The following is a 12261-nucleotide window of genomic DNA, read 5'->3' on the forward strand; positions in this document are numbered from 1 at the left end:
AAAAACAAGAATTGAAGGAGTGACGGGACAGTGAGAAGAGGGACCGAAAGGAGAATGCGGCGTGCCAGAATGAAGCCACAGAGCGGCTCTTAAACGTTATGGAGCACCAAGCAGACATGCTCCAGGTGCTATCAGCACTGCAAACCGAGCAGCTCCGTGCCCACCCTCCCCTGCAGCCGCTGTCGCAAAACTCTTTCCCATACGCCCCCCCCCCAGACACCACCAACACACTCTTATTAACCTCCTGGCTCCAGTCTGTACCCGCTGCTTTCCACTCCTCCCCCATCACAGTCCAGCACTGTGGACTCCCAGTACCCACTGCACTCAACACCTGTCCTGCTTCAGTTTAGCCCTGCTGAAGTACAGTACTCCACTGCACTGTACTCCAAGGGAGAAGGCTGGATAGGACACCTGGACATACACAAATCTTTAACCATCCCAGGACCCCACCTCCTCCTGGGACCCTACCTTCCCCTATCCACCTCAGTTCTGATGTGTTTTTATTGTTTGTCTCTCTCCTCTGGTTGTTGCTTTTTAATAAAAGAATTGTTTGGGTTTGAAAGCAACCTTTATTCCATTAATTGAAAGCAAACAGAGCCCTGCAAAGCAACAAGCAATTTTCTTAAACCTTCATAGTGCATCGTCTGCAATCACAATCACCTCCTAGCATTACAGGCCCTGCAATCCTGACCATAGCAACAAATATTAGTGGCTTTCAGCTTCAAATTGCTGCCTCAAGGCATCCCTGATCCTTATGGCCCCATGCTAAGCTCTTCTAATAGCCCTGGTCTCTGCCTGTTCAAATTCAGCCTCCAGGCACTGAGCCTCTGCAGTCCAGCCCTGAGTGAAGCTTTCACCCTTCCCTTCACAAATATTATGGAGCATACAGCACGCGGCTATAAGCATAGGAATATTGTCATCGGCCAGGTCCAGCCTCTCATATAGGCAGCGCCAGCGGGCCTTTAAATGGCCAAAAGCACACTCAACAGTCATTCTGCACTTGCATAGCCTGTTGTTGAACCACTCCTTGATGCTGTCAAGGTGCCCCATGTATGGCTTCATAAGCCACAGCATTAAGGGGTAGGCATGGTCTCCAAGGATTACAATGGGCATTTTGACTTCCCCTATGGTGATCTTCTGGTACGAGAAGAAAGTCCCTGTTTGCAGCTTCCTGAACAGGCCAGCATTCCGAAAGGTGTGTGCGTCATGCACCTTTCCAGACCACCCTGAATTAATGTTCGTGAAATGCCCACGGTGATCCACAAGCACCTAGAGAACCATTGAGAAATACCCCTTCCAATTAACGTATTCAGTGGCAAGGTGGTCTGGTGCCAGAATTGGAATATGCATGCCATCTATCGCCCCTTCGCAGTTAGGGAAGCCCATTTGTGCAAAGTCATGCACAACGTCACGCACATTGCCCAGAGTCACGGTCTTTCAGAGCAGGATGCGATTAATACTTTGCCTCGGTCTTTAATGAGGCTAATGAGGAGCTTAGGGATAATGGTAGGATGACAAATGGGAATGAGGATATGGAGGTAGATATTACCACATCCGAGGTAGAAGCCAAATTCGAACATCTTAATGGGACTAAATCGCGGGGCCCAGATAATCTTCATCCAAGAATATTAAAGGAACTGGCACATGAAATTGCAAGCCCATTAGCAAGAATTTTTAATTAATCTGTAAACTCAGGGGTTGTACTGTATGACTGGAGAATTGCCAACATAGTTCCTATTTTTAAGAAAGGGAAAAAGGGGATCCGGGTATAACTATAAGCCTGTTAGTTTGACATCTGTAGCATGCAAGGTCTTGGAAAAAATTTTGAAGGAGAAAGTAGTTAAGGACTTTGAGGTCAATGGTAATTGGGATAAAATACAACATGGTTTTACAAAAGGTAGATCGTGCCAAACCAACCTGATCTTCTTTGAGAAGGTAACAGATTTTTTAGACAAAGGAAACGCAGTGGATCTAATTTACCTCGATTTCAGTAAGGCATTTGATATGGTTCCACATTGGGAATTATTAGCTAAATTGGAAAAGATGGGGATCAATATGAAAATTGAAAAACGGATAAGGAACTGGTTAAAGGGGAGACTACAATGGGTCATACTGAAAGATGAACTGTCAGGCTGGAAGGAGGTTACTTGTGGAGTTCCTCAGGGATCGGTTTTGGGACCAATCTTATTTAATCTTTTTATTACTGACCTTGGCACAAAAAGTAGGAATGTGCTAATAAAGTTTGTGGATGACAAGAAGCTAGGAGGTATTGCCAATACAGAGAGGGACCAGGATATCCTACAGGAAGATCTGGATGACCTTGTAAACTGGAGTAATAGTAATAGGATGAAATTTAATAGTGAAAAGTGCAAGGTCATGCATTTAGGGATTAATAACAAGATTTTTTGTTATAAACTGGGGACACATCACTTGAAAGTAACAGAGGAGAAGGACCTCAGAGTATTGGTTGATCACAGGATGACTATGAGCCGCCAATGTGATATGGCTGTGAAAAAAGCTAATGCGGTCTTGGGATGCATCAGGCGAGATATTTCCAGTAGAGATAAGGAGGTGTTAGTACCGATATACAAGGCACTGGTGAGACCTCATCTGGAATATTGTGTGCAGTTCTGGTCTTCCATGTTTAAGAAGGATGAATTCAAACTGGAACAGGTACAGAGAAGAGCTACTAGGATGATCCGAGGAATGGAAAACCTGTCTTATGAAATGAGACTCAAAGAGCTTTGGCTTGTTTAGCCTAACCAAAAGAAGGCTGAGGGGCGATATGATTGCTCTCTATAAATATATCAGAGGGATAAATACCAGGGAGGGAGAGGAAATATTTAAGCTCAGTACCAATGTGGACACAAGAACAAATGGATATAAACTGGCCATCAGGAAGTTTAGATTTGAAATTAGGCAAAGGTTTCTAACCATCAGAGGAGTGAAGCTCTGGAATAGCCTTCTAAGGGGAGCAGTGGAGGCAAAAGACATATCTGGCTTCAAGACTAAGCTTGATAAGTTTATGGAAGGGATGGTATGATGGGATAGCCTAATTTTGGCAATTGATCTTTGACTATTAGCGGTAAATATGCCCAATGGCTTGTGATGGGACACTAGACAGGGTGGGATCTGAGTTACTACGGAGAATTCTTTCCTGGGTGTCTGGCTGGTGAGTCTTGCCCACATGCTCAGGGTTTAGCTGATCGCCATATTTGGGGTTGGGAAAGAATTTTCCTCCAGGGCAGATTGGCAGAGGCCCTGGGGGGTTTTCTCCTTCCTCTGCAGCATGGGGCATGGGTCACTTGCTGGAGGATTCTCTGCACCCTGAAGTCTTTAAACCACAAGTTGAGGACTTCAATAGCTCAGACATAGGTCAGGGGTTGTTACAGGAGTGGGTGGGTGAGATTCTATGGCCTTCGTTGTGCAAGAAGTCAGACTAGAACATCATAATGGTCCCTTCTGACCTTAAAGTCTATGAGTCTATAATGGCCCTGCACACTTCCTTCAACACGAGTCCAATGATCGACTTTCCCACTCCAAACTGGTTAGCGACCGATTGGTAGCAGTCTGGAGTAACCAACTTCCACAGTGCAATCACCACGCGCTTCTCCGACGACAGAGCAGCTCTCATTCTCGTGTCCTTGCGCTCATCACACAGTCCCATGCATGGGGCTTTCCTCATCCGAAAGTTCTGCAGCCACTGCTCGTCATCCCAGATGTGCATGACGACGTGATCCCACCACTAAGTGCTTGTTTCCTGAGCCCGGAAGCGGTATTCAACTGTGGTCAGCACCTCCGTGAATGCCACAAGCAATCTCATGTCATATCTAGTATGTGTGGCGAGATCAATGTTGCACTCCTCTTGCCTTTGTAGTTTAAGGAATAACTCCTCTGCCACTCATGATGTGGTAATGAGAGTGAGCAGCATATTGGTCAACAGTGCGGGATCCATTCCTGCAGCCCGAAGAGGCAGAGCAGAGCGTGCAGTACACAAACCGTTGAAAGATGGCACCAAATGCGGACAGAAGCACAGGGATTGCTGGGATGTGAAGCAATGCATCATGGGGCATTAGGACAGGACCCAGGATGTCCCGCAACCCCCTCTGCCTTCCCACAACTCTTAGTGGCAGAGGAAGAGATGCTCTGTGGGATAGCTGCCCAGAGCGCACCGCTCCAAATACAGCTACAAGTGTGAACACACTATTGTGCAGGCAGCTGACAGTGTGAACACACAACAGTGGTTTCCCTTCACCGCTCTCTGAGCGGCGCTGTCTCTGTCGCAGAGCCAGGCATTGAAAACTAGTCACCCAAATTCCAATCCAGTGTCTTAACCACAAGACCATCCTTCTTCCCTACTCTGCCGACTTTCTATCCTGTTCTACTTGTCAAACATTTCCCCCTGTATTTTTATGGAACGCATCCCAGCACGGCTGTATTGTATTTATGCCCTTGTACGTGCCTCACCTTAAAGGATATGTCAGCAGAACCCTAGTAGCAGGGTACATTAATGGTCTGCAGTAACAGAGGACACAATATTATATCTAGTTTTAGTTTTGTTTCTTCTGTGATTTTGTGGTAGCATTTGAAGGGGAAAAAAAACTTTAAATATCAATTTATGGTCAGGAAATAGACTGGCAAAACAGTCTTACCTCTGGTGAAATTCTCAAGTGCAAAGGAAAGTTACTTTGCTAGTCATATGTTTTATATAATTAACAAGAAGTTAATCAAAGAGCGTTTTTGTTACTTAAAATGAACATAAATGAACAGATGTAGTTTAGCAGGACTGACACGCCTACCTACTGTACATATTAAAAAGATAGCAGAATGACTAATTAGCATTCATTCCTTGAATCTGTTACTCATTTAAAAATTTGTGCTCTCATTATTGACAGATGTTTGGTCACACTAAATGTTTCAACATATTTATTCTTGCATTAGGAATTCAATTATGTGGTTTCACTTTAGTTTCCCTCTACAATCCCCATCTGAGCATTCACAATACAAAGCAAGCTTTCCACACTTTACTAAATCTCAGTGAGAAACTGCATTGCCTGAGATCAAGTATAATTCCCACCTACAAACATATTTACTGACTGAAATAACAGATAGAGCCAGAACTGCTGTCATGAATGACATGCGAATTCTTAGCCAGAACACAAATTAGTTAGAGTTGTTCAATCAGCTTCCATCAAGAAATGAAATCTAACACATTTGAAAGTGTCTCATTTGCAAGCACCCTCTCTGCACTGATATTCTGGATTATCCCTTAAATCATACCTAGATGACTGATTGATAGATAGATAGGTCAGAAGGCATATGGCCCCCCCACCTGTATTAACACTACCCTCTGTGCCTGGAATAGTCTCCATCTTTCTGAATGCCAAGCAACTATGAGTTCGTTCTTCCTTCACATCTCTCAGCTTTCTATTAGCTTCACATCACAGACATCCATGTGGTTTCACCAATTCCCTTCTTTGACACCTACCCATAATTTAAAATGTAACAAACAAGCAACATATACATTCTGCTTTCCTTGCTAAATCAGTGCTCTCTCAACAGTCCCTTCCCACCGTTTATTGTTGTCTCCTTTCCACCATCAAGTACATGTGTAACTTTACTCCCATGAGTAATCCCATTTAATTCCATGGAACTACTCAAGTAGGTAAAGTTATATGTAAGCTTTCTACAGCTTTCAGATTGCAAACTTCTTGGGGCAGAGAATTGCTTATATGCCAGTCACAATACAACACAATCTCTTATATGCCAATGGTGCAATACAAGAATAAAAATACGTCAAGCTTACATTACCCACTAATATCCGTTGGAATCTTGCTGTAACCTGCTTAAGTTTTATGAACAATTGTTATATTCTAAACTAGCAAATCAGTTCTAGTATCCCAAAACTCTTTACTACTGGACAAAAGCCGCACAAACAAAATCCACCTGAACTAAGTACTACAGTTGGCACCAAAAAGCATAACAATCTCCTGAGTACTGTTAGTTTTTGTATTAGAAGATAGAAACAAATATAGAAACTCAGTCTGGAAGCAGAACAATTCATTCAGCACAAGAAACTATGGGATCATAGCAAAAGACTCAGTAAATACAAGAACAGTAGCTGTTGGTGTTCCTATCATCCATAAATCAACACAGCACCATTGTACTATATGATGCATTATGATACTCTGTAAGATAATGGGGGACCATGTTAAAGCACATGTAACATAAAAATAGTTGTCCATTACAGCCAAAGATAAAAGTTTTTTTTAAAATACAGGGATTCTCTTTTCCCACAGGAATAAAATTTGCTGTATTCACAAAACATGTAACTAGATGTAATATCACCTGGGATTTTTTCCTCCTTATAAATTGCTAATGAAAGGCCAAACTCTTCCATATCTTACTCCACAAGTTAGTCACTTTGAAATCAACAGGGCTACTCACAAAGTAAGGTACTCAGTGTGAATAAAGGTGGCAGAATCTGACCCGCAGTATTTAGATGTTTCCTTTCATTTTTATCAACAGTATTCTTCTCAAAGTCCAGATGTGCTTATACAGTTTAATCGATTACTTTAGCTGCAAGGTAAGTAATCAATAATCCCATCTTTCATGGTCTGCTATTGAAACTTGTACTCAACAACTACTGCACTTTAGGGGGTTTATTGTGCACCCTGGCACCAGGTACCATGTAACCTTAAGCAGTTCATTTAACCTCTCTGTGGCCGGGTTTAATTCTGCACCCTGCCACCCATTAGCAGGTAACACTGACTGCACACATGTAACCTCGGGCAGTCATGGAACCTCTCCTGTCTCCCTTTGGGATAATGATACTGGCCCGCATCAGAGTCACAGCTGGGCCCGATCCTCCCTAGTACTCGTACCTCCCGCTCACTTCACTGGGAACTGAACCCCGGGCATAGTCATTACCCAAGCTGGGGAGGCTTAATGTGAAGGATGGCCAAGCCCGTCCCCTTAGGCTCTATCGGGGTCAGGTATTGATCGGAACGCCAAGGCCACTCTGGCCCCAGCCCCCTGGCACAGGGGGAGCTGGGGCTCGTCCTGGGACCCTCGCACGCCCCTCATTGCCCTATGCCAGGCAGCCTCCAAGCCAGGGCTGTGCCATACACCCCCAAGAGACTTGCAAAGCCCCCAGGCACCGGCCTGCTCGCTGCAGCGCTCCCTCCGCCCCACGCAGGGGCTCGGGACTCAGCCCCATCCCTGGGGGGCCCAGGTGGGGCCGGAGCCCAGCGCCGGCGGCGAGGAGGCAGAACCCCCAGCCCGTGCCCGCCCCCCGCAGCACTCACCTCCTGGAAGAGCTGCTCCATGTGGGGCTGCAGCAGGGCGAGCAGCGGTCCGGGGCTCAGGGGGGCTCCCGCTGCCCAGCCGGGGCTGCCCCGCTCCTCCAGCGCCGCCACCCTGCCCTGCAGCTCGCAGGTCTTGGCGCTCAGCAGCAGGCAGGCGCCCAGCGAGGTGAGCGAGAGCAGCAGGCACAGGGCTGCGGAGCCGCCGCCCCCCGCGCACCGGGCGCCGGCTGGAGGCAGCCCGGTAGCGGCCGCCGCCGCTTGCAGCCTCCTCTCGCCCGGGTTCATGGTCCGGCGGCTCGGCGCGCGGCAGAGGGAGCGGTTCTGCGGCGGCCCCGATCCGCCCTCAGGCTGCAGCGAGCGGGCGCCCGTGCGGCTCCTACCCGGGGCGCGCAGCAGAGGAGGCGGCGGCGCTTGGGAGCCGGCTGCGGGGGAAGTGGGGCGGGAAGCGGCGGAGGAGCTGGTTTTCTCCTTCGGTGTGTCTTAAACTGGGGGGGAGGGGTGCCCATCCCCCGCTATTCTGGGGAGGGGGAGAGCCTCTGTAATCCCCAGTGCGGGGGGGGGGAGATGAACTCAGTAATAATCCCACCCACTCCCTCTCCCAGCGCACGCGGGGGCTATGCAAATAGCCCCGGCCAGAAAAGGAGATGGGCGCCTCCTGCGCTGCCCAGGGGTGGAGCAGGCTGGCGGGACAGACACTCAGCCGCGGGGCTGCGCCCCCCGTCATCCCCACCCCCGGGCTTCGGTGTCCGGGGCCTTGCCGAGCGCCCCTCTGCCTGAGGGAGGAGGACCCCCCCCACCTGGATCACACCCAGCCACGCCCCTTTATGTTCCCCACCTGTGGGGTGGGCTCTGTGGGCCGCGCTCACCCCCAAAGGTTGGGGGTTCCCAGCTAAACTTCCCCTCTCCCCGGTCTGGAGTGGGGATTCCCGGGGGGTCTCGCTGCGCTTGGCCTGGGTCTCCCCTCACCCACCGGGGCTGGGGTCTCTAGTCAGCGGCCGTTGCCCTCCCCGCGCCACCTGATTACACAGGACAGGGGTGCTCGGCGCGGGGGCGGCGGGGCCTGGCTGCGGGACGCACCTCCTGCTGTCAGCATCCCCTGCCTGGAGACTCCAGCCACAGGGCAATTGAATGGACCGGCTATTCAAGGGGCTGACAAAAATCACTTGCCTCAGGGGTGGCCTTCAATGCATCGAGGATACGCTTTGCAGTGGGCTCTAGCCAGCCCGTTGCATATAGGGTGACCGGACAGCAAGTGTGAAAAATCGGGTCGGGGTGGAGGGTAATAGGAGCCTATATAAGGAAAAGACCCAAAAATTGGGACTGTCTCTATAAAATCGGGACATCTGGTCACCCTCATAGTAAGAGTTGGTATCCAATCCTCTCCTCCAAATTCCCCAGGTCCAGGTATTGACATTTGTCCCTGCGCAGGCTAACGCACAGGGGCAAACCGAGCCAACCCCAACCTCTTTACAGGGCGCTGTGCCACATCATGACAGACAAGCAGCAATACAACTTTATCTTGTCTCGCCTGGTTCGCACACATTGCATCCCACAGTCCTCGAGAGGGTTAAATACAGCATGGGAGAGGAGAAAAACTAAAATGCGTAAGGCAAAAGAAAACAGGAGACTGAAATGAGGCAGTCTGTTGTACCGCATCAGAGAAGTGGTGCTGTTGGAGGGGGTACATCTAACCCTTTAGTTCTGTTCAGGAAAGTTTCCTCAACCAAGTTTGCAATAGATTTTAGTTTAAGCTCTTGGATCAGAGCTTTCTGCGTTGAACTGTCGCTGTTTTGCCCGTAGAGTTTAGCGCCCTCCAGCGGCAGAAGACTGGCCAAACCAATAATACTGAATTTCCCTGGTTACTTCAAGGAAAGGAAGATTGAAAATAAACGTCAGAAATTCTTATCATGCGGACTGAGTGACAAGATATCTATAAGAAAAGAATCCTATTATCTCCTTCTAGCTACCTTTCATGCTGACTGATATCTACAAGACAAAATGTCTGGCTAATACAAAAGCTACTGTTTAAAGTTTAGATTGTCAACAACGACTGCCTGCCAAACACCGTGCACTTTTGTGGTGGCACTAAAGTAATAATGATGATGCCATGCACGTGTAATAGTTTAATCAGGTTAAAGTGCCTGATCTTGTTTGGAAACGTTTGTTTGCAGGAAACTGGTATTGGACAAAGTCATTCAATAAACTCATATTATGATTATCAAAAACACTTTCTGCAGTTTGTTTATATGAATAAATCCCTGGTCTCTGTTATAATATACAGAAATCAATTCCTAACACACCATATGCCAACAGATATACATTTAAATAATACTTTCCTCTTCTGTAAACCACCTCATCCCACTTGTTCATTCTGTTGCCATGGAAATTAATATAATTTGCTGATAAGCACCAGAGCAGAGGATTTTTTTGGAATTCTAACAACTGAGAAGAAACATGCTAGGAAGGAAACCCCACGTAAATTGTTTTGAGCAAGCCTGCCCTTTGCTGAACTTTCTTTTAATCTCTAGGGGGTGGGATCCACCAAGGGATTTGAGGATCACAACACTGATATCATGGCACCTAGAATATCAGAGGAACAACACTGTGATCCACAAAGCTGAGTTCCCTATACAATGAATGGGGAAAACTAGATGACTGCAAGTGCAATCCCCCAAAACAGCATGCAAGGTGGGGGTGCTGCCTAAACTAGCCAATGGGAGATGCCCACGGGAGGGGGCTATGTTAGGCCCCGCCCCTTTCTCCTAGTAAGTCGCTTAAGTACAAGCTTCAGGGAGGCATGGGAACCCACTGCCTGCAGTCAGGGGGCTTAGGCACCTAAGCACTTTTTGAGAGAATGAGGTAGGTGCCTCCACAGAAAATGACTGGAGGAGAAGCTCCTTGGTTAGGACACACACCTGTGACCCAGGTTCAATTCCCCCCACTCTCTGCTAGTAGGGGAAAAGGATTTGAACAGGGGTCTCCCACTCTCTGGAGAATGCTGTAAGCCTACAGGCCACTCTGATGTTGAGCTCCCTCAATCTCTCCTGGTGAAGCTGTTGTCCTTTACATAAATAATGAAAGAGTGATTGAAAAGTAGGGGAACTGGACCCAGGCCCTCCCATGTGGGTGCTCCAACCACTGGTCTAAAAGCTATAAGGTGGGCATGGGCTGTAGTGGTTTCTCCTCTGCCAGCCAGATTTTGAAGGGGACCCAATGTGGTAGGCAGCCTCTGAGCATGTCTACCAGATTAGGCCTTGCACATGATTTAGGCAGCTGAACACTACCTATCTTCCTCTGGTTTTTGCATCATTCTGGGGCTTAGGTGAAGGATAGGCAGCAGCATGCTTGCTCAGAGGTAGGAACATAGGCACCGAGGGAATTTACAGCTGATCTACAGTGGGAATATCAGCATAGCTACTGCTCTCAGGGGTGTGAAGAATCTGCACCCTCCCAGAGACATAGCTGTAGCAACCTAACCCCCAGGTGTAGACAGTGCTAGGTCAATGGAAGAATTCCTCTGTTGACCTAACTACCACCTGTCAGAGCGGTGGATTACCTACCCTGACAGGAGAATCCCTCCTGTCCACATTGGAGCACTACAGCGGTGCTGCTGTAGAGTTGCAAGTGTAGGTAGGCCCTCATACTCTGAAAAATGTAGGGGGCTGAGTTTAGGTACCTACAGGGATCATCAGGAGTTTTGTGGATTGCAGTGGAACTGCAATTGAAATTGGCATTTAGGTGCCTAAGTCCTTTTGTGGATCCCTCCTTTGCTCCTGAGTACATGTATTGTAGGAGTGGCCAATCATAGGTTCTGAGAGGATGCACATGCAGGAATTAATCCCACTTTGCCAGAGACTATTCATTTACAAGTAGTCCATTTTACTAGGAACAATACAATACTGCAACATACAGATCCAGTAGAGTGATGGATCCTATAAGCTTAGTTGATGGTGAGAAAAATGGAATTGCAATGTTGGCATAAGCAGCTCCATGCACAGAGGAGCAGTGCAGTAAAGTATCTAGGCTTGTGAGAGTGGTTTATAAATAACTCAATAAGCTGGAGGACTTTGAGAAAATACAGACTAGATCACGCCGGAGAATAACAATAATGTTCTAATGCTGAGGAGGCATCAATGTCTTCTTGCATTTCTGTACCATCACCATTATGGCATGGACTGTTCTTCTTTCCAGGTAAGCCTTTTCTTCCTGGCTTGCTGTGAATCTTCATTCTTTCTCCATGGTTTCAACCTTTTGGGATGGGAGACATGCCTTGCTCCATACCTGTGATGACTATGGGTCTGTCTCTTGCACCTGGTGCCTACAGGTCAACCTTGATGTGGATCCCACCTCTTCCCTTTCCATCAGTTCCTTTCCCTTCTTGTCTTTATTTTTGTTCCTATTTTTCTCTCCATCTCAGTTCCCTCACTTTTCTCCTTTCCTCTGAACTTTCTTCCAGTTCACTCCTAGTTCTCTTCTTCCTATTCTTAATTCCCTTTCCATCTCTCCTCTTATTTTCCCCATCCTCTTTTCCAGTTTGTCCCTCCCTCCCCCCTTAACTGTAGGATTTCCACCTTGTTTCTACCACTATTCACCAGAGGGCTGCATTCTGGAAGGAAGGGAAGCTATTGGTGGCTGTATGCTGCACATGGAAGCAAAACCACACAGGTACATCAGTACTAGGAAAAAAGGTGGGTTTATTGCCACATTAGCCAACATGCAATAAAATTCTAGTGCAGTCAGGGCAGCTCTAGCTTTCATATAGGCTAGCAGGTTGAGATAAACACATAGGGGGAAGTCTACAAACTGCCTTGTCCCCACTCACATTTTAAGATGTGTTAGCGAACAATGGTTAACCCTCCCTCCCTCCCTCCCCCACCCTGATTTTTTCCAAGTGAAGATAATACCACTGTGGGAAGTCAAGGAAGAGAGCAAGACAAGTTGGACAGACATCTTA

General features: G+C 47.5%; 1 protein-coding gene across 1 annotated transcript in view; it reads right to left on the reverse strand.

Annotated features, from left to right (window-relative positions):
- LOC135973198 (collagen alpha-1(XXIII) chain-like) overlaps positions 1 to 7782 on the reverse strand; it is a 238703-nt gene extending 230921 nt beyond the window's left edge. The window contains exon 1 of the mRNA XM_065555075.1: positions 7308 to 7782. Within this exon, the coding sequence (XP_065411147.1) occupies positions 7308 to 7592 (285 nt within the window). The 5' untranslated portion in view covers positions 7593 to 7782. The remainder of the gene's footprint in view (positions 1 to 7307) is intronic.
- Between the last annotated feature and the right edge of the window lie 4479 nt (positions 7783 to 12261).

This window comes from Chrysemys picta, chromosome 8 (genome assembly GCF_011386835.1).
Source record: "Chrysemys picta bellii isolate R12L10 chromosome 8, ASM1138683v2, whole genome shotgun sequence".
Lineage (NCBI taxonomy): Eukaryota > Metazoa > Chordata > Testudines > Emydidae > Chrysemys > Chrysemys picta.